The sequence below is a fragment of the Gymnoscopelus braueri genome (assembly GCF_963280865.1).
Source record: "Gymnoscopelus braueri genome assembly, chromosome: 12".
Lineage (NCBI taxonomy): Eukaryota > Metazoa > Chordata > Actinopteri > Myctophiformes > Myctophidae > Gymnoscopelus > Gymnoscopelus braueri.
Genome location: NC_137614.1, coordinates 25,941,766 through 25,964,312, shown reverse-complemented (window position 1 = coordinate 25,964,312; position 22,547 = coordinate 25,941,766). Strand labels below are relative to the sequence as shown.

The 22,547-nt window shown below is 43.5% G+C and overlaps 1 protein-coding gene across 1 annotated transcript in view; it reads left to right on the top strand.

The window, feature by feature from the left end:
- The window catches only part of magi3a (membrane associated guanylate kinase, WW and PDZ domain containing 3a), a 147,352-nt gene that overhangs the window by 74,057 nt on the left and 50,748 nt on the right, over positions 1–22,547 (top strand). The window contains exons 2-3 of the mRNA XM_080445724.1: positions 13,025–13,141; positions 18,149–18,268. Coding sequence (XP_080301850.1) covers positions 13,025–13,141; positions 18,149–18,268 — 237 coding nt within the window. The remainder of the gene's footprint in view (positions 1–13,024; positions 13,142–18,148; positions 18,269–22,547) is intronic.

Here is a 22,547-nt window from a genome sequence, read left to right as displayed (position 1 = left end):
TATGTGTAGGGCATCTGAGTCAGTAAATGACATCATTGCTGTCATAATTAACCCCTTACGTAGTTCTGTCAGGTTCTCCTCTAGACTGTGGATGTGGAACCATTGGCGCACTTGTCTGTATGTTCGAAACTGAACGTGGTGGAAGTCTTTTTATTGTATTTCTTTTTCTGTTATTGTTATGTTTTGTATGGTGTTTATATTGTGATATGGATCCCCCTTGGGTCTGAAATAAAGATTGAATTGAATTGAAATAGTCTGGTGTAGAGTACTCGCTGTGTGTACCCACAGTATAATGGAACATACCTGCATGAAACCTTCTTCACGTCCGTCTTTCACCAATTTCCTTCCTGATAGAATTCTCCCATTTCTGTATCTCGTGTTGTGTTGCTCTGCTCCGTCAATTATGCTCTTTGTGGCAGCTCTTTGTCTGTCTCCCCTCTCCATAGGGGACAGGAAGTGAAGATCACTCAGACACTAGAAAATGGAGATGGGGAAATAAGATTGTGCCTGTTCTTTGATCTCTCTCTTTCCTTCACATGCATTCTATCGTTCTCCGCCAAGGGTAGCCAAGCCATGTTGGATGCTATTGTGCACTTTTTGCCTGAGCTCTGGGCTTCTACAGTATGAGTGTGGGTTTGTGTGTGCACATGTCTGTGTGGATCAATGAGAGAGATACAGAAGAAAGGCTTCAAACCCTACTCGCAGGCAGCATACGGCAGCGGCCTGCTTTTGATGAGGCCCGGGCGCAGCAGGGGGCCTCTTGTCTTCAATTCACACCCACACGGCTTCCACCTGTACAAACGAACAGCCGTGAAGCGCCGTGGAGTGAGAATGAAACATGTTGAGAAACTAAATAAAACGCACATACAAGTCATTTTCTCCATCCTACGTTCGTCCATATTCTTTGCATTTTTTATGCAGCCCTTTTGGACAGGATTTGAGGGTTAACACAACCTGGCTGTGAGAGCCGTGCATGTAGTCGTGGACTGGAGCTCTATCCAGGTAGCTGTCTTTTGCAGAGGACTGGAGCCTGGAAGTGAAGGAGAGATTGGTGCACTACTACACTGGTTAACAGGCTAGAATAAACGTGAGTAATGATCCTTTCAAATAGAGCTGGCTATCCATTTTGAGCCCATCTTATAGCTGCATCCTCTCGCTCTCCCTCCATCTGCCTAAGTTGCTGCCATGTCAGTATCAAGTCCTATTACTCTGGTCCTGGGCCCTGTTGAAAATCTCGGAAAGATTTGATTGATGAGTGACCGCCACAGTATTGGACATTTAATGGACAATAGAATTCTCCACGGCTTGTTAACGTCAGCCTTGTTGCATTGACCTCGTCGATCTCTGTTTGTTAGTTTTCTCCCACCTTATACGTTGGCGTGGTGACTGGTGATGTACCCATCACTGCAATTGCCCGGGAAGTGCGACGCTCAGGCGCTGGGTGACAGAGAGGCACACGTCACAGTCTGCCACACTGCTCTGCGACGGTGACAAGGTGACGGTGACAAGAAGAGAGTTGGAGAAGGGCCTCCCAGCACAGGTCGACCAGAGGTCGCCTTCAACCCGACACTCCCCCAGACGCAGATCCGTAGAGACTAGATCTTCCTCAGAGGCACAATAGGATTACAAAGGACGATTTGGAGGTCACTCCTTCTCGCTGTCTGCTTGTTACTTTAGTTCCATGCAATTAAGCAGTGAAGTGAGGAGGGGGGGGGTACCTGGAGTTAATGTGGGAGAGGGACTCCTAAAACTGGCTCTGTTGATCATTATTCCATCCTATACGCCTATACACACACAGGCCTGGGTCCTCAAAGGGTGATTGCCTCTACACCTACACCAGGCAACAGCTTAACACTACTGTCTCCTTCAGTGGAGCGCAGATAGCAGCAGCTATCGGAAACACGTATCTAATGGCTATTTAGTAGAGCCAGCCAACAATAGCTGGCAAGCCATGCGGGGCCAGGAATATATTTCTGGATGCCGTGTACTTTGGGACACCATCTGTGTCTGTTGCCCAGGGTAATGATGATTATCATACTGGCTATTATATGCCTGCAACATTAAGCCCACTCGCCATCAAACCAAAACCACTGTGTTCGGTTATCTGCTGGTAATGAGTCGCTCTGGGCTGTTCTGCTAAGTAAAAGCTTTACTGGGATTGTGGTGTTTTCGGTTCGGCTGGCTACAGACTACGATATGACGACATCCAGAGGTGCAGGTTGGCGGTCTCAGAACTGATTTTGGTATTCGGCCAACTTCCAGGAGTTACAAATTCCTCTGTAATCTCTCTCTAGTGACCATTCATAAACACAACCTATCGTTGGAAAGGGCAAAGCCTCCTTACCTCCGTCATAAATTCCCCACAGCGTGTTGCGATGTCGGGTGGTGTACACTGCTTGGCTTGAGCGAGTCAACACCAACAGCATGGAGTCTCTATCTAGAGCACAGAAATGTTCAGTGGCAGTATGACTTGCCATTTGCCTGTCAGACTTCAGTTCGGTTTGGGGAACCCTCCCTCCTGAACAGTTTTGGTTGGAGTATGCAGCTAGAAAGAATGGAGTTGACAATCTCTGAACTTGTAGTTCTTTGTGACATCACCTCATCCCCTCTTAAATCTGTGCTGCAAACAGTAAATAGAATTTCACCTAGGCAACTATCTTACCTTTAGAGGTAAAAAAGAAGAAGTTATGTATTTAATAAAATTATAACATTCGCTGTTGATAAATAGAGAAGGAATTAATTGATGAAATGAATGTAATTGAAATGAGGGCCCCACCCTGGCTACTGTCCCCTTCATTGACCATGACTGACCCATCTTCAGTAACCGGCCCACTAATTGGATTTGGAGAGAGAAAAGTGTGATCGAGATCATTGATTTCCTTCATGTATCATTTTTCATCCCAAAGACCACCTCCATTCACTTCTGGGGGCCATTTGCCCATTTGCTTCTCCACGGTGACTAATTGACTTCACACAGACTGGCCAGACTGGCCTGCTGGCCAATTACAGATCTCAGCCAAAGCCACAGCAGTAGCAGTGACAACAGCAATAAAGTTTGTCTCCCGTATATGAAAAGTCCTCACACAGCAGACATTTTTAGAGGTAGGCTTTGGGGTATCAGGGCCCCATCTTGCAGTCGGCGCAACGCGGGCAATCCCTCGTCACAAATCCACCCTGCGCTATGCTCATTTTAGCATGATGCAACTGCGCCCTCTAAATGGCATACAGTAACACGTCGTGCCCACCTGGCTGTGTAGGTCTGAAGGTGGGATATCTGGTAAGGCGCAATCAAGGCACGATAGTATGTTCTGTATGAACATAGCCACTTCACGTAAGACAAATGAAAATCAACTCTTATGCCTTATATACCGTAAGATGTCCTGTTGCTATTTTAAGGGCGCAAAGTCTTATAGAAAAGGATGTGTGCCTACATGGGTGGTCCCACAATTCAAGTACACTAGCGCATACGAAGATGATGGGCTCAATATTATCACAATAATCGCCATTAAATGATTGTCCATTAAATGTGTATGTAAATATGTATCTGTTTTAAATCAAAAGTTTATTTTGACCAAGGTATGGTAGAGAATGATACAATATAACATCTGCAGTGGTTGGAGGTCGTCTCACTACAATTCAATTGAGAAATGTCAAAAAAAAAAAAAAAGTGAAGCACTGTATATAAAACTTAGAATATATCACAAATCACATTAGAAGTGCTTCCTTTTCGTTTTCAAAGACATACACAGACAATAATCAAGTGAGAAATGTCAACCCTGGTGTCAGGTAGGACACCTACTGGTTGACAAGGGGTGGTGCCTGAGGCCAATATCTCCCCTGGCCATGTAGTGATTCCCCCTTGAATGAGCGGTAGATGTTTGGTTTCCAATGCGGGAGACCATGGGTTTGAATCCAGGGCATTAGCTCTTATATTCTTGATTCCCATAGCCAAATGGAAGATTTGCTTGGCCAAAGAATTGAGCAATGGCGAAAAGAGAATGTGTATATATATCAAGTGGAGAGGAGATTGAGGTTATCCCGTCAGGCTGTGATGGACATCTGTCACCTACCAGCAGATGACCTGGAAGATGACTGCCTGCTGTTCCAGTGGGTGTTTCCAACTTCCCATGTTCAATCAGAGGCATCGTCGCAATCTGCCACTATTTTTGGCAGTTCGGCGAGCCTGGTCTGACATCCCTAGAACACCTGCCATTCAAGAGCGAGTTAAAACAGAAGGTCATAGCAAAATGTTTCCGGGATTATGTGTATGTTAACCGTAAGGGGACCCACTCTATCAACGTCCAGTGAAAGATTATACAGATATTGACAAATTACCCTGGATCAACCACGACTCCTTTTATACAGGCCAACTCTGTCATTCTTCTTCTTGTCTCCCGATGACACTGAATACTAAATAACGCCTACATTGTATGACTGGTCTTTCACTTGTGTTACGACCCACCGGGTCTAGGGGAGTAGGAACGCAACAAAGGCAAGATGGTTCAAGCCAAACTTAGGTTTTTATTAAAGAAAAATTAAGTTGTGGCATACAATCAGTGCAAATAAGTAATATAACAGTGCTACCAGTGCAGAATAAGTGATCAGGGCGCGGACAGGAACCAAATCAAAGAAACCAAATATGAATCAAAAGGTCACTTTCCTAACCACTTGTATAACCAACTCTGACTTCCTAACTAGTAATAAACAGCAATAAAAGGAAACCTAACTACCTGACTACCCTACGCTTACCTAATCAAACATAAATACAATGGGACCTGCCCTCTACCTGGTGCTAACAGTGGGAATAATGTAATTAAATACTTACTATACTACCTGCCCTGGATCAACTCTAAAAGGTGCAATTAGGTAGCAATTTGTACAATGGTATTTTGAATGGACACAGTGAGTGCCGCGCTATGAGCTTGTGCAAATCTTTGAATATGTATATTTTTAAAGCGAACATTTTTAACTCAAACCTTTGCTTCTGGGGGTCCCTGGAACAACATATTTTGAGATGGGGGTCCTCGGCCAAATACATATGATTTTGGGGGTCCTTGACCTGAAAAAGTTTGAGCACCACTGACATAGCAACATACGTTTTTTCAAAAAACTGTTAGGATTTAGAAGACATTTTGTAGAATCTGAACCTCATGCCTTAATGGGTTAAGGCGAACATTTTTAACTCAAATCTTTGCTTCTGGGGGTCCCTGGCACAACATATTTTCAGGTGGGGGTCCGTGGCCAAATTCATATAATTTTGGGGGTCCTTGACATGAAAAAGTTTGAGAACCACTGCATTAGAGGACATCTGAGGGCGTGATGCGTGTGCATGCCGGTGGCAATGAACACAGATGCACCAGCAGTAGCACGGGTGAGGAGAGATCAGCTGGCACGGGAGCTGCTCCATCTGTAGTCTAGGAAGCAGACGGAATATGGTTTATTGGATCGAAAAGGTCTTAATCCTTTTTCAGTACTGTCTTTTGTAATGTTACCTCCATGCAGTATAACGGTACCATGGATTCAACTTGGATGATTTACATTTCCATACAATCCAAGTATCCATATTCTTCGTCATTTAAGGTACAGTGGATAGGTTTCCATATTTTGTTAAATTACAACCGTGTATATTTTACCTGTTAATCCATCATTTCAAAACAACACTATTGCAACACCCCTACGTCCCAATGACAGGAATGGCCATGGTTTTGTTTCATGTGAGATGATGTTAAATTGAACAAATAAGCCGTTTGTATAGATACGAAGCTTGCATGGTTTATATACACTGGACACATTCATATCTTTGCATTACCTTGGATTCCCACTTAAATCCCTCAATGCTTACTGGTGGTGCTAGAGACAGCGATCACCTCTGCTGATATTAGATCCTCCATGGCCCTACAGGTGGTCATTTCCCAGTGTTTTTTTTTTATTGATTGAATACTTTATGAATAGTTTGCAAGTGCAGTGGTACGATTATACAAGGATGCTAAAAGGATAACACCAAAAGCCCTAAGGGCTTGTTTCCATTGTGGTTCTGTGTAGTCAATTCATGGACATTGAAGTCTTCGAGCAGCGAGTGTTCCCTGTCTTCTGACATCACTGTTTGGTAGCGTGTGCAAAATTGAGAAATGAGACGGCTGATTCACACCTCAAATGACACACTCTAGAGCAGTAGTTTGAAAAATGTTGTTTTGTGCCCATGGTACACCAATGGACAAGTCCAAATCTCAAGCAAGCAAGGAACTGATGGTATTAGTGAATCAAAAAATGATTCATAACTTTGTATGCAGTTGTACTGTATATTGCAATAATAATGTGTGGTTGTCAAAATCTAAAGGCACACCTGGACTTATCTCACATCACACCCATTGTGACCTATAGGCACACTGGGTGTTCCACCACTGCTCTAGAGCAGGGGTCTTCAACAGGGGGTTCGGGACCCCTAGGGGGTCCTCAGAGTTACTACAGGGGGTCTGCCAAATCTTTGTGTGGTGGGGATGGGGAACATTAGCCGAAAATAGCAGATCTACAAGCTCACAACGCCTCTGCGCTGCAAGGCGTTGTAGATGTGGCTTGTAGATCAGCAATGTTCTTTGGTAGAGTGAAAAAGAGCAGAACAAGTACAGAGCCAACGGTCAAGTTGACTAAATAATGAGGGTTTAAAAGGTTAACTATTTGAAAGTACACATTAACATGAATCTAGAATCTAGCTATCTATGAAATCTATTGAAAAGTTTAATCTGCAACAACATTTTATACAATATGTAGTGAAGGTCCCTGCTTCATCTCTCTCTCTCTCTCCGCTAGGGGGTCCTTGGCCTGAAAAACGTTGAAGACCCCTGCTCTAGAGAGAGAACTATTTGTACAACACTGATGCCAGAATTGCTGATACTGATTGTTTTCCTGCCATTGCAAGGCAAAAAAAGAAAGAAAAAAATAGTTTTGAGTACATTGAGTAATACTTAACAAACTGTTCTGACTGATTCCACCTGTCTGTCAGCGAAAGGCAGGGCACAGGGGCAGGACATTCTGCGGCCCTGAATTGCCAAATGAACCTAACGAGGTAGTAATTACGTGGCAGTGTTTTTTGGGTTGTTTTTTTTGCCATCGCCAGTGCTGTGCCACTGTCATAGAATGGACTCATTAGACACCCACAGACGCAGATACCTCATACATGTCTTTGGCATCTCCCCTTGCCTGCACTTTTAGGAGAGGATTTCTTTGCCGAGGCAACGCTCAGTATTTTTAAATGGGTGTTTACTGTCTGTCTGAGAATATCTTTACCTGGACGCCGACGAATATAGTCTAGTGTTTTATCAACAACTAGACTGACAATGAGTGGGCTTAGCTGTGTCTTCAGGTTTGTTTGGCCAAAGAGTTTACAGTGCTGTGTAGAAGAATGACGTTGACGTTTATTTGTGCATCCTGTTAATTATTGTGCAGAATGAAGATAGGTTGTAGTGCCATCTGTGCACTCAATATTTAACATGCTACATTCCTTTATAAGAAGTTTGTTTGCATTGAACACCAGCCAATTCTGTAAATGCTGTAAATCCAGAGTAAATGCTGCTGCAATCTTTCAGCTATTGCTGCAAGTTGATCCAAAAGCTTGTTTCCCAAAAAATAGAAAAACAGGCTGCATAGCTCTGTCAATGTCAGACATTTCACATCTCCATTGACCGATTCATCGAAAGTTCTTGCGATCTGGACTAAATCCAGCTGGTCATTGTGTTCACTGTTGTTGAATTATATTAAAATGCTTCATGTTTGTTTTCCAAGCAATCAGTAATTTGGGGATGCGTTGGAATGTCCCTATTTCTGCACACCAAAACCATACAGTTGCCAATACCTTGTGTTGCGGGGTGGGAAAATTCATCCAGCCCGTGGCGTGGACCGAGAAACGACCCGCCTTCACACGAAAGACATTTGCAAAGAGCTCTAATAGTTTTGACATCAGATACAGGGAGTGACAGATGGGGAAGTGAGTGCAGGGAAAGAGCTCATGGTCCGTGCCGTTTCTCATGCTCACTTGGCAGAGATACCGACATGTACGTACCCTATGGGACCAGGACAGATTGATGGGCCGCAACACCTGTCTCTGTTACAGTTTTATTGCATGTTGTGACCGAGGAGGTGTGTGTGTGTGTGTGTGTGTGTGTGCGTGCGTGCACGCGCGTGTGACGAAGTGAGAGAGTGTGTCCATGTGTTTTCACTCTGGCTCCTTTTCATTATTGATTTAAGCCCGTATTCAGTTGCCTAGGAAGGCTTTTTCCGATCCACTCTTCTTCTCCTGTTCTCTCCTCACCCTTTCTCTCCAGTCTTGCCCCCTCCTTCCTCTTCAGTTTAGACGCCACAGTCGAGGCTCTCTGCTAATAGTAGAATTAAAGGGAGGCAGGCGGAAGGCTTGATCTCCAACTTGTATCCTGACAGATTGAGCCACCTGATGATGCAGGATGAAAGAGAGAGAGGGGGGGCGACAGGTAGGCAGACATATTGCTGGCGGTTGGGAGGGGAGGAATGAGAACGGGGGGAGGGGGGTGATTCCCATGCATCATTAGGCTCCTGCAAAACCCCACAACCCACCACCTCTATCCGTTCCATTCCATTCCTCAGCATTAGTTATTCTCTGTCCTTGGGTTAACAGCACTCCACCACCCACCCACCACCCTGGCCTGTACGAGAGCGAAAGAGAGAGAGAGCGAGAGAGAGGGGGAGAGATGGCTAGATGACAAGGCACAAAGCCTTCCATTGTGTCCTGCATGCTTTACAAGCCCCCCCAACACACACACACACACAGGCAACCTCCCAAATACTGTATGACACAGTGGACTAACATTAAGACACCCTCCAACCCCTCGGCTTTTAAACACTGAGCGCCAGTTTATCATGAGAAGTGATGATATTGTGTGTGTGTGTGTGTGCGTGTGTGTACGTATGTGTGTGTGTGTGCGTGCGTGCGTGACACACAGAGGGAGAGAGAGGCTTTATTGACCCAGTGGGGTATCTGGCCTGTGTTCCAGGAATCCTGTGATAACAATTAGCACTGTCCATTGTCCACAGCTGAGCCCCGCTAAACGTCCCAGCGAGGCTGATGTGTGTGTGTGGAAATGGATCCAGGGCGGGATTCCCATATACTGTAGAACAGAATTCCCATGCAGGATGAGCACCCCCACCCGCCAGCCAGCCCCCCCACCCCACCCCGCCCGCACCCCCTCTGGGAACTGGAAGAGGGTGCGAAACTGTGTTTCAAGTGTGTATGTGTGAGTGCGCTCATGTGTGTGTGCGTGCGTGTTTTAGAGTTTGGGGTTTTTTCGTGTCTCATAGCTTCTGGGAACGTGGGACCACAGGCTTGTGGGTTTGTGAGTTCTGATGCATGGTGAGAGAGACACAGCTTTTGTTTCCTTGACCTAAATTCCTCAACAACAACAAAAAAAAAAGAAAACTCCATAGAGTTACATAACGTAGAGGCATGTTTCTGTTGGTATCTCTGCCATACTGCAGTCACTGCTGGCGTGCTTGAACTGAAGTCAAATATTGTTGCTGTCAGGCAGAAACCTTGTATCTCCATATTTAAACTTTTTTTGTTATTTACTTTTGTTATTAATTTCTGCCCCACTTAATCATACAAGAGTGTTGCACAAAAGTTGTGAAAATAGCAGATCTACAAGCTTGTAGGTGCTGTGAGCTCACAGCTTGTACGCATTGTTAGCTTGTAGATCAGCTATTTTCACTATTTTAAATAAAAAGGAACGGTTTTGGACGTGCAAGGTTTTCATCCAACAGCAGCGATAAACATCCATAATGTTTGTTTATCTCTGAGCGTGTACAAATGTAACCAAATGAACCTGTTACATGTGCACACGCTCAGACTTACAGATGGATAAAAACACACGCCAGGCACACTCAAACCTCGCTACAACCATAAAAAGAAATTGACTCCCATTCCTCGGCTCGTTTTGTGTGCCTGCAGACAACGTACACCTCCTCCCCACCTTGCCTATTGAACACAACCCTGCAACGCTCTTATCACATGCTTCGCTTGTTCCACTAAATGTGTTGTAACTTGGCAGTAGCGAACAGTCTAGTGGATTAACATGCATACATACTGTACAGTGCATGTCATCATTGTAACTGGCACAGCCATATTATGCATGACTGCGGCTAATCTCAACTCTGGTGGTCCTTTTTGTAACAGCTTCTGGGACAAATGCGAGTGCTTGATTTAATTTGAGAATCTACATTTATTTCAATTTGAAAATAAAATAAATCAAGTATTTAATTTATTGAATATTTAACTGTTTGAATCAGGTGGACAACAATCCCATCGCTTACCATTGTACTTTCAATAGCCACTTGTCCATTGTGACTCATTGCTGGAAAAGGATGAAAAAGGTTTTATTGAGAATGCGGAAGCCGCGCCTCCGACCAAGTGGAGCTTACTATGTAACCTTGCTCGGGTTGTGTGTGTGTGTGTGTGTGTCTGTCCGTCTGTGTGCGTGCACTGCCTCAGCCCTGTGTGCAGCCAAGTAAATGTCCAATATAGACGTACCATACATCAAATGAAAGGTCTTTGAAAACTGAACACACCTGTCAAGGTTGCGTTTAAGCCCGCCCCTTCCCCCGGAAGTCACGCCCCGGAGAAGGCTCCTAAAAACTCCCCATTGAAACCCCATGTTAAATGAAAAGTGCCCGAATCGCTCCGAAACTTTTTCTACCCCACCTAAGTGGGGGTCTACGAACAAATACTTCGGCCTCGGATTTTGGCTCCGCCCCCCGGAAGTGGGTGAAACAGGCACTTCAAACACTTTGTTGAATTGTTCAAAAAGATTCAAAGTTTTTTCTTTGTGAATTTGTATTTTTCTAAGATGCTCCTTTTAACGCAGATTTTTTTTCAATTTTTTCTATATTTTTTTATTGGTTACTTTTTTTTAGATTTCCTTTCATTATTATTTAATTTTTTGGCGTTCGCTTCCCGCGTTCGCGCGTCTTACTTGTGATTAGTATTCAAAGTTGTTCATCTTGGATGAAGGACACTACTGTAGCTATAACGGTGTCCCATGTTCATTTGCTTTCAGCTAATTACTGCAGCTAAACCAATTAATTCACGGTGTGTGTTTGTGTGTACGTGTGTGCATGTGTGCACAATAATAGCATTATTATTCAAGAGAAATCACAATAGTAGATATTCCTGCATTCTATGACTTGGGGCAGGGTAGACTTTAATCTAGACTGACATACAGTATGTATTACACTGTATGACAAAGAGACTGCTATATGATGATTTTACTATTTTGTACAACTTAAGCTGAGACACCACCTACACTCCCCGTTACACATCTTTGAGGAGAGAGAGTCTGTTGATACGTGGAGTGTAACTGAATAAAGCCAAACCCATACCTGATTTTGGGGGTCTGATGCTGGTCAAATTGCCGATTGCTTGTAGAACAGTTTTTTTTCTTTTTACATTTTGCACACTTTTGAAAACATTCTCCTATAACAAAATGCCTAAGATAGGGACACCGCTTTGATAGTGGTTAAAAATCCGGACACATCGGCTACATCATTGCGATACCGATGTCTACAAAAAAAGTCAAGTAATGGCCTATCTATCGGTCAGACAGACATATAACCATACTCAACAACTGAAGCCTTTTTCAAAGCACATCCTCTGGGCCCCACCCAAAGAACCCCCACCCCACCACCCCCCGGCAACAGCTTCAAAACATGAACAGCTGGAGTCTTTACGGCTCTCCCAGGAAGAGAACTGTAGCAGACCCAAGGGAAATCTTTCTCTCTCTCTGCAACCCCCCCCCCTCTTCTCTTTCTGACATTCCATCGCTCTGAGGAGAACGCTAAATCTCCCTCCTCCTCAGTGCGACGTGTGTGCTTCTTCCCAAGCTCCTTCTGAACGGAACTGCTGTCGCTCTGGAGTTTCTGTGTGTGTGTGTGTGTAGTTCTCCTCTTTCATGTGTACATCTGCATAGCGAAGGAGTCCGTTTAAAGTTTGATCACACATGGCGGCTCCAATCTGCCATGTGAGACGTGGTTCTGTTTGGGCCTCCTACTCTCTACACCAGTGTGTCCCAAACATAGGGTTGAGACCCATTTTTTCTGTATCTGTCTGTCCCTTTTATGCCCATACATGGAGTTCCGTGTCAGGCATGCCCAAATAATGGAATCTAGGCCAGTCTATGACGTCATATTGATGACATCAAGGTACTACATATGGGGATTTGCGGTTCTATCGATATTTGGCACATCATGCCCTTGGGTCCTCGCCGATACACATGCCAAGTTTGAAGTCGGTAGGTCCCATATATGTGTAGTGGCTCAGAGCCTCTGCCTGATGACCAAAAGCCTAATATCTCCCCCGGCCAAGGCGGAATTTCCCTTTAGGCTAGTAGTTAAGATGTTGGCTTTCCACGCGGGAGACCCGTGGTCAAATCCCGGGCGTTACATATGGGCATTGGGGTCGGATCGCCATATACAACATGCTAATCCTATATTAAAACCGCTAGTACAAATTATAGGCCAGGTATCGGTCAGATCGGCAGTTCTGGACAACCGCCAATCCGACCGTCTCGACGCCGGGCACAGCACTCCCTCGGGTCATCGGTGACACGCTCGTGCCGAGTTTGAAGTCCGCCGGTCGGGCAGTTCTCGGGATATATGAACTACAGATGCACGCACTCACAGACGGACAGAGATTTTGCGCATTTATAGTCGGATTTATAGAAATGTATAGTCGGATTTATTTTTTGAGAATTAAACCAAAAAAGTTTGTGAACCACTGCACTACACTCTGCAATCCTGACAGGGTGTTTAAGGTTGAGCTTTCAAATAGTACCCATCACCAGAGGATTACGTAGGAACGTGTGCAAATTCACACATCATAATTTTCTCTAAATCCCATCACTAAAGTGTTCTGGCAGAGGTGTACTGAAAGTGAATGTTATGTAGGCACCCCGTAGGTAATTGTTAATGTTGGACTTACCGAATTTCTTTCCTGTCCTCTCTCCTCCAGGGAAAGTGTTGAATGCAGATCTGCGTCACTACCTCAGTCTCCAGTTCCAGAAGGGCTCCCTGGACCACAAGCTCCAGCAGGTGATCAGGGACAACCTGTACCTACGCACCATACCCTGTGAGTGTTCTCCCATGCTGCTGTCCCTGCCGTCGGCTTGCAAATCCCTTCTGTCTCTCTGTGCTCTGCGCTGCGCCCTCTGACCCTACCAGATGGGATCCATGTCTTACCATTGTGTATTCCTTAATTGATTCTGTGCTTTACCTAGCAATTATCCACGTCCCCACTTCCCACCAAGCTTCAATTAAAGTGTTCTCCAAACAAATTGATGTGCAGTGCACTCAAGGTAATGTTTATATGATGTGATTGTGTGATTCACACAGAGACTTCATTGACAGACATTTTGACTTATAGCGTAGGAGTGCAGATACATGTACATCTCCTACAATATTTATTTTGTTCTTTCTCTTTCTCCCTCTCTCTCTCTCTCCCTCCCTCCCTCTCTCTCGCGCTCTCTCTCTCTCCCTCCAAGACTACTCTACTGATCCTTTAAAGAATGATAAATAACAAAGGTGGCAAAATGCTGGTCTTACGCCCCAGTGGTTTTAAAAATGGATGACATGGACAACAGGGGGAAATGAAAGAGTGTGCTTCATGGTCAAAGGAAATACCATTTCACTTTTTTTATCCATGCTGCACTCATTTGGAGTCTGTGTGACTTTAATTTAACAAGTTCCCAATCTCTGACATTTTGTTACCTTGGGAGGAAGCCATGCATAATGTTATGAATTATCATAACCCGCCATGATAGTTATGATAGATGAAATGCATCTGCTTGTCATCCATTTTATGGGGAACTGCATTATAAATATTTTCTGCGTATAAATCATTGTGGTCATGAAGGCATATCATAGGCTTTGCTGCACATATTTATGCTTTAGTCATAAAAAAAGTATCTGAGGACAAATTAGCCAAAGTCCTCCTGAGTCATTTGAGAGCTCAAAACAGTGGCTTTGCAACTGGGGTTGTGGTAAAACAAGATGCATCTCAAGCATCTCCAGATTGTCGGAAACATCAGTGCAATTATAATGTCAAGGACTGCTTTTACCCTGTAGAGTGCTGCTGCAAACTAAAACAGCAGTAGAAAAATTTTAAATAAACGTGTACCATGTATATCTCCTAAAAAATTGCAGTCTGGCACCAGTAGGTCAGAATCTTCCTCGTGTCCACTGGACTCTCACAAGTCCATGCCAACAGGTTCTTCACTGCACATACTGAGCCTCGATGAACTCTCTGGAGGGGCCTGAATGCAGCATGCAGCCAAGGCTTTTTATGCTTGAAAGCAATCTCAAAGGGAAATAGAAAGGAATGCCAATTCCTGTCGTCCACAACACATACAGTAGGGGGTGGGGTGGGGCGTAAATATACAGTATGTCACTCTTGCCTCCTCCAAGAGATGACAGGAGTGGAGGACCGCAGCAGAGGACCAAGGCGCCACATAATCCTTGAATCTTGGCTGATCCCCCTTCAGCTATCGCCCTTTTGTAACCCAGGCATTAATATCCGTTATGGCACAGCATGGCAGGGGGGAAAGTATGGTAGGAATAAAAATAAGAGCCCAAGGTATTCAATCTCAGGTTTGGCTCTTTCTCGAGAAGATTTAAGAGGGCGTCTTTCAACTTTTTAATCCGGTGAGACAAAAGAGAGCATAGCTGCCTGGATCTGGCTCATCACACTCCCTCTTAATGGAGAATTTGTCCTTCTGCAGAGTTCTGAAGAAATAAGTCGTGGGGAGTATAAGCCAGAAAATATTACCTTCCATCCTTACAGTTTTGCCTTTTACTTAAAAAATTACAGTATCTGTTATAAAACCGTCAGAAATTTCTCTTCTTGAACATATTACACATCTCCATGACAAGAATATTTAGGGTTGTTATATTTAAATGACAGTTGTTTTCAGCTGCCACATTTCTTACTCTGTGATTGGTGATATTCAAAATGTGTTTCTTGAATCGCACTGTTTTAAGATTGTTTCTGCACTTGGATCTGTGCTAGTTTTTGCGTTAGATTGATTCATGGGCCAGTGAGTGGCTACACCAAGTTGTTGGTAAGATAATATGGGCCCACATTAGTCTTATGTTTTGTCAACTTACATCCTTCGACTTCGCCTCAAATCACGTCTCTTGACATAACAGATTCACCTGTATCATTTCAGAAGTGCACACTCTCATGGTGGTGGTAATAACAGATAAGAGATGCTTGTGATTAGTGATGCTCTGATCAATCGCCCACCAATTGAAATTGGCCGATTTTAACTCCAAATGACTTGATCGGTCGTTGCCAAATTAACTGATCCGGAAAACCGATCTTCGGTTAAAGGCCATGGGGTCTGTAATAACCCCTATCGTTTGTTTTAAAAAGAGTCAGGCAGACAGTGGTGTTAACTATACTTTTTTTTTTTTATGGAAATATGACACTAGTCATATCTTGGAATGTGTCTGAATGGAAAAGCTTTATTTATTCATTTTGCTAATAAGCTAAATAATAATAATAATGATAATAATTAAATAATTAAAAATAAATACATAAATTAAGATCGCAATTGGCCGATCTTGTATTGAGAGGGAAAATCGGGTATCGGGATTGGACCCCAATATTTGAATCGGAGCATGCACCCTTACTTGTGATTCTTGAGGTTTTTTTTTCCCCTCACTCTCATAATCCAACTTGATGCTCTCTGAAATGCTGCTTTCATGACTTTTTGTGTGGCAGAGAGAATGCGTTACATTGTCGAGGGTGTAACGTTTTTTTGATTCAAAGGTTAGGGTCAGCGCCACTCGGCAGAAAGCTTACTGTATCTTTGATTGAACTGTATGTAGTGAGAGATTGGGACAACTGGAATGTTTATATATTCATTTATTATTCTCCCTATTTTTTTACCTCTGCTTTGTATGCAACACACTAACAGTGTTTCACCTGACTGTGACCGGTTTAGTAAATTCTCTACTGAATATTTTTGTCTGCCGTTCTTCCTCTCTGCTGCAACCAGCCTCTGGCAGCCCTGTTACTAAGCATGTGTTATGGGGCTGGTTGTCACTTGGGTTTAGCTATACCACCTGTTTAGAAGAACACATACTATAACAATGGAGATCCCGCTGCACTCAAGTGCCAAATTGTGTTTTCTTGCTACAACAGTATAACGGTCCTCCTAAGCATACTGTTGTGATACAGCTTTTTATTCTGACACCACCACCCCATATTTATTTTGTCGTGTTGTTTTATCTCCTCACAGGAGAGCTTGCAAGCACACAGACAAAAGATTGTAGTCAGAGTTATGTGTCCTCTCCAGAGAGAATACATTTCCTCTCGTCGTCATTCAATTAGACCATCTCCTCCCGCCACTCTTTGTCAGAAATGAGTTAGATATGCTGCTTTCACAGACTTCAGTTCCCCCACTTTGCCTGCTATCTAACGCAGTCTGAGCCGTAACCATAACAACTCACACGGCTGTAGCCGCTCAGGTGTAGAAGGCGAGTGACCTTTTCATTCTGAGGCGAAAGGTTCGGTGCCACAGGTTAGGACCAAGGCAGCTGTCATGATAACCTCCAAAGATACCGTAGCCTACTGCTTCCTCCAATGCCCTTTTTTGTCAAGCTGTCATTGTCTTCTATTCTCCTCAATATCCATCATCTCTGGGATATTTACTGCAACAGCTTTTCAGACATCAGATGATTATGTGATAGGTATGCTGGATTTAGTAGTTACGCACCAGTGTCACTCACCGAAAATGGTTGATCTACAACGCGTTTCCGCACAATGCGTTGTGAGCTTGTAAATCTGCAGTTTTTGGTGCGTTACACCGCACGCAACAAATTATCTGGCACTTTACAAAGAGGCATGACATTGTTGATAAGACTTCGACTTAGGAAACTGTACGCCTTATATCGCAATCTCTGTTCAGAAGCAGTCTTTTCATGTAACATAGATGCACAAAGGAAAGTAGAACGATCACATTTCCATATTCACATATTCAGTGACTGTAATATTTAGCTGATCTCCACTGATTGCTAGGTCTGATGGAATAAAATCCGGTCTTTATTACAGAGGCTTATTTCAGATGTGATGGGTTATCATCATGCTGTTAGGGTGGATCTTGACATGGGGAAAGGATGAGGTACAGAATAGGGTGTTATTAAACTCCCCATTAAAATACGCTCTGCCTGTCTGAGCTAGATTGCAATGCAGTTCACGTAAGGTACAGTAAATGCACCAATTACATCTAAGCTGAGGGTTAGCAGAGCTGGCATCCCATGGAGCGTAAAATAATTTTCTTAACAATATGTTTTCAATGTCTTGCAGATGAGCAGATCAACAGGACAAAACTAGCCCGCTTTTTTTAATCAATTACAACAGTTATGCTGGATTATATAATATTTTAATTAAAATACGGCAGGCTTTGAGTGTACTTATACTGTAGAGCTATTTACCGGAATAGAAAAATAGAAGTTGTATGTGGGTGATAGAGTCAAAGATCAGAAAGGATAGAAAAAAAGAATAACATGACTTAATGATTATGGGATGTCTACCATGCTCCCTATGAGCATGAGGACCCAGGTTCAAATGCGAACCCCATCTTGTCTTATATCTTGCAGACTTATCCATGGGATCACACATTTTTCTTTGGTCTTTTTTTTTGTTCAGAATCTCTACATGCAGAGATTATCTGTACTCCACTCTTGGATTTGACCTGGGAAAGTATAGAGGCTGTTAAATCCTGATGAGAAATTGCTTTGCGCTCTAAATGCACATCACATACATGGATGGGCAGGGGTAGCAGTACAGTTGTTATTCAACCCACGTACAGTAGCTCATAGCTGAAGAGATGGTCACATAGTCATCATCGTAGTTAGTATTCTGACAGATTAGATTAGAACAAGCATTCATATCTTTGTGTTCCAGGCTCTATTGAGTGTTCATGATGTCGATACAGGTTTCTCATGGGCTCTATATTTCATTCATGTCCCCAAAGACATGTTGGAAACAGACAATGTCACCCTGTCTCCCTCTTACATCAGCAAATGGCACACTCCTCTGCCGTTGCTCAGACTTTGTTGTCATCTTTGGCAGGTACCACTCGGCAGCCAAGAGAAGGGGAGGTTCCTGGAGTGGATTATAATTTCATCAGTGTGGGAGAGTTTCGTGTTCTGGAAGAAAGTGGACTGCTGCTGGAGAGTGGAACCTATGATGGTATGTGTACCATCCAGCACACATTGTACAATGATATACTGTAGGCTATATTGTTCTACTCAGTGTTGATAAACTGTTAATAGACCGTTCATACAGCCACCTGTATACTCATTGTTGGTAGATTGTACATGCAGTATATTCATTCATATATTCACTGGTGATAGGGTGTATAGCGATATAGTATATTACTATTTATTAATAGACTATTATGTTCACTTATTCAGAGATCCAGTGCAGATATCTATGGCCAGCAGCTCAGTTTTTTATTTGTATTTTTAATTATCGTGTTATCTAATCTAATTATCTAATTGCCTACCTCTCCTGTGTTTATCACTATGATACCCAATTTTCACTAAACTCTTATCTTAACCTTTGTTATACTGTAGTATAGTATTGTGCTCATTCAACTATTCATTCATTCATGTGTGTGTATACTGCACGTACGCACGCACGCACACACACATTCTATTGTGCTGAGCATAGCTGACAAGAGTTAGGCAAAAGTATGGAAAGCACTGGGCAAAATGGTGAGAAAGACCTCAGGAGAAGGATGAGTGAGGCAGCACACAAAGCGAGCATCCTTACTTCACCATATCGCTCCACTGCTTCCTACTGTTCCCTGAGGCCACTGCTCCAACTGTGTATGTTTTCCCTCCCTGTATCGTAATTCATAACGCACTCGCTGCTTGTCTGCCCCCGTGTTTGTCGAGAGCCATGCTCCTTTACTATAGGTCATCCAGTGAAGTCCGTATACTGCGCACATCATCATCCTGTCATTATTAATGTGAAATAAACTGGAGATAATATATCCCCAGGAGATTTTTTGTTCATCATGATCCCTCACCCACGGCCATTATAAAGGGTTCTTTGTAGAGAAGTGGGTTGGAAATATGAAAGAGAACATCCTTCCAGCCCTCTGACCCAGAACTGGCCCTGAGAGAATTGCCCTTCAACCCCAGGACCTTCATCTGGTCAACATGATGAATAATGGATACGCAGAAGTCTGCCCTGCCCTGCCCTGCCTGCCCTGCGCAATGTACCGTAGCATTACTGTAGCTTTATTAGAGACCGAGCTTCAGGAGCTCTCAGGAAGATAGTTATTAATAACCAGCATTTGGCCACACATTCCCCACTGTTAAAGCGTTCTTCTCTCAGAGGAACAAGCATGCACAGAGACACAGAGACAGACACACAAACAGACACATAAGCACACAGCTACAGATTTCCCACACAGTGAATGTGTGAGTATAAAGTCAATCATTGACTTTAGTTCTACATATTGCTGGGAGTTCAATTTGATATATCGTCTGTCTATCAATGTTTACCCTCTTCAGCTGAAGCATTGACCTGGGCTGCCCTGCCCGCCGCTTTCACTAATCCTCCTGGACCTGAGAACAACAGAGGCTCGATCTGTGACTCTGGTTAATCTGTCACAGACACCCACATCCTTCCACTGCTCTGCCAGAGGGACAATAACAATAGGCGTTTCACAGATTTGCTATCATAGCTCTGACATAGTGGAAAGTCATTTCAGAAGACAAATATTATGCAAATACTTAACCAACCGTAAACTTAACCAAGCATAAAAGAAGAGAAGAGAGAGTTTGTTTGGGTAAAATCTCTTCGGAAGCTTTAATCCACTAATGTTTCACGTTCCAACAGTCTTCACTGTCTGCATTCCAAGCGGGTCGTCGCAGTAAAGTCGACTCAGCCAAAGCAAAGAGAATGGATTTGCAAAAATAAATGGTTCTAAGTTGTCGTTTTATGAAATGATGTCTCAGAATGGAAGTCACTCTTATTGCCTTGCTCCTGGGCCATACATTTGACCCGTCAGTGCGCGTGTGTGCTTACATTGCATACATGCGTACTAGGGCGTATGCAATTTTCTACCTCTTGTCTTGACTGCAGACGAGTGTGCCGAAAATCCTTCTGCATGAATCATTCATCACAGGGAGCGGTGAGCTAACATGGACCAAAAAAATGAAGGGAAAACAACTCTCAGGCGTCTTCCACTCGAGTTCAGGAGTGCAAGCATAGTGCTTTACTATATCGGATGCAGCTCCGAGCTTGCTGTTTGGAATGTCATTATGCCCAAAGTTATTGTGCACTTTTCTTGTGTGCATAATATTATATATTCTATATACTATCATTTGGTAGCAGTAGTGCAGGTGAACACCAAATTTCCATATAGTCTTTTCTATAATGATTCAATCAGGGCTGTATAAGTAATTTGCCATGTTGTGTGACTACAGTATGGACAAGAGGCCAGCTTTAAGGCAGAGGAAACTAATTGAGGGGTACATGTAGATGAGGGGGCTTCCACCTCCTGACATGCATGCCTTTGTTACTCACAAACAAATTGTGCAATTTCGAGTAGATGACATTTTAACTTGCTATGTTACATTCTTCTGCTTGAAAAGAAATCACCCATTTAGTCATTGTAATTTTATTACATTTTAGCACATCAGCACAAAACACAATACAACACAACAACACTCCACCAGGACATCAAATATTAAAACACCATACACAGAAACATAAAATAAAATAAAACTAACATTAGCCAACAGTAAAAATATACAATAAAATTAACATTAACATAAACATTGGTGCAGTAGTACATAAAAGGAAAATCATATTCTGCATTCACATACAGTAAACATTGATTGGCATATTATCACACAAGGTCAGCGCCCCTAAATGAGATTGTCCTTACGATAAGCCAGACTGATCAACCCTATCCATGTGAGAATGATAACGTTGTCACTTCTGAAAATAGAGCTCCACCTTATTAAGACCGTGCAAAGCACCAACCCTGTTAAAACTGGCAGTGGGTGCAGGAAAGGCTCCGCTGCACCCATGGCCTCTCTGTGGTTCATTCAGTTGGGTAAACTAGCAGCATTAGAGAATTCATCATTTAGGCTACTTAACACATTCCATGCCAGAGTCATAATGTACTCACCAGTGCCAGCGATTTATTTTTATTTTTATTTTATTTTTCACCTCGCCACAGACCTCGCTAAATACCGTATGAGCGCGCTAAACTGTTTGTAGACACACAGTGTGAGTGGCCCAGAGAAGAAATTTTTTATCGGCGACATTCCATTTTGCAGTAGTCGCAGTTTCTATTAAACAGTGTTCAGCGTGGAGAAAAACAACACCGAAATAATGGCGATTTAGCGGAAGCTTTAGAGCGGCGGCGGATGGGAACGAAAATCTTCGATTGACATTCATTTCCGTTTACGGGTGTGCTACAATGAAATGTGTCACTGCGAGAGAGTGCTACAATGAAATGTGTCACTGCGAAAAAGAAAAGAAAAAAAAGACCACTTCGCGTAGATCTACGCGACTGGCACGCTGCGCTGTTATTTAGGTTCGCGTAGAACTACGCGATTGGCACGCAATGTGTTAAGGTACAGCAGCATAGCTGTGGATTAAACCTGATTCTTACTCAAGTTGCCCGCTGGTGTCACACCGAAAATAGCAGATCTACAAGCTGACAAAGTGTCGCAGCATGACGCATTACGATCGTGTAGATTCCCCATTACTGTAGTAATTACAGTAATGGGGCAGGGCAATGGGCCAGGATTCATAAAGGAGGGAGGGGGCAAAGGTGCTCTTTTAGCACCAGCTGAATGCTTCTACTGCAGGAACTGGCAGAGCGGAGCCTGGAAGATTAAGAAATACTGATACTAATACTAATAATGTTCTCAGGACTGCTAGATATAACACAGGTGTTGGATTAGAGTCTTCGTATCGCAGATCCAAACCACATGAGAAACACATGGTTGAAATAGAAAGAGTATGGGAAAGGGGAAGAGAGATATAATGAAGGCGGGAAATAATATTATTCTATATTCGAAAAATACGCAGTTGGTATTCCAAGCTGGATACAGTTTGTCTCTCGCCTCTACCTGTGGTTGAATGAGGTGAGAGTTGAATGTTAAGTAGAGGGGAGACAGTTATTTAGGTGAGACAAGTCATTAATAACCCCCCCCCCCCCACACACACACACACACACACACACACACACACACACACACACACACACACACACACACACACACACACACACACACACACACACACATACACAATGCATGCAAATTTACACATACAGAGGAAGGCCTGGGTCGTGGTAGGTTGGATGACAGAATGTTGGCATTCATGTCACACATGCTAGACACTCGGCTCAGTGCCATGGCCAGCACAACATGGGCTTCTACCTGCCGACTGCACAGCCAGTCTGTTATGAAACTCTGTTTGGCCTGGGCACTGC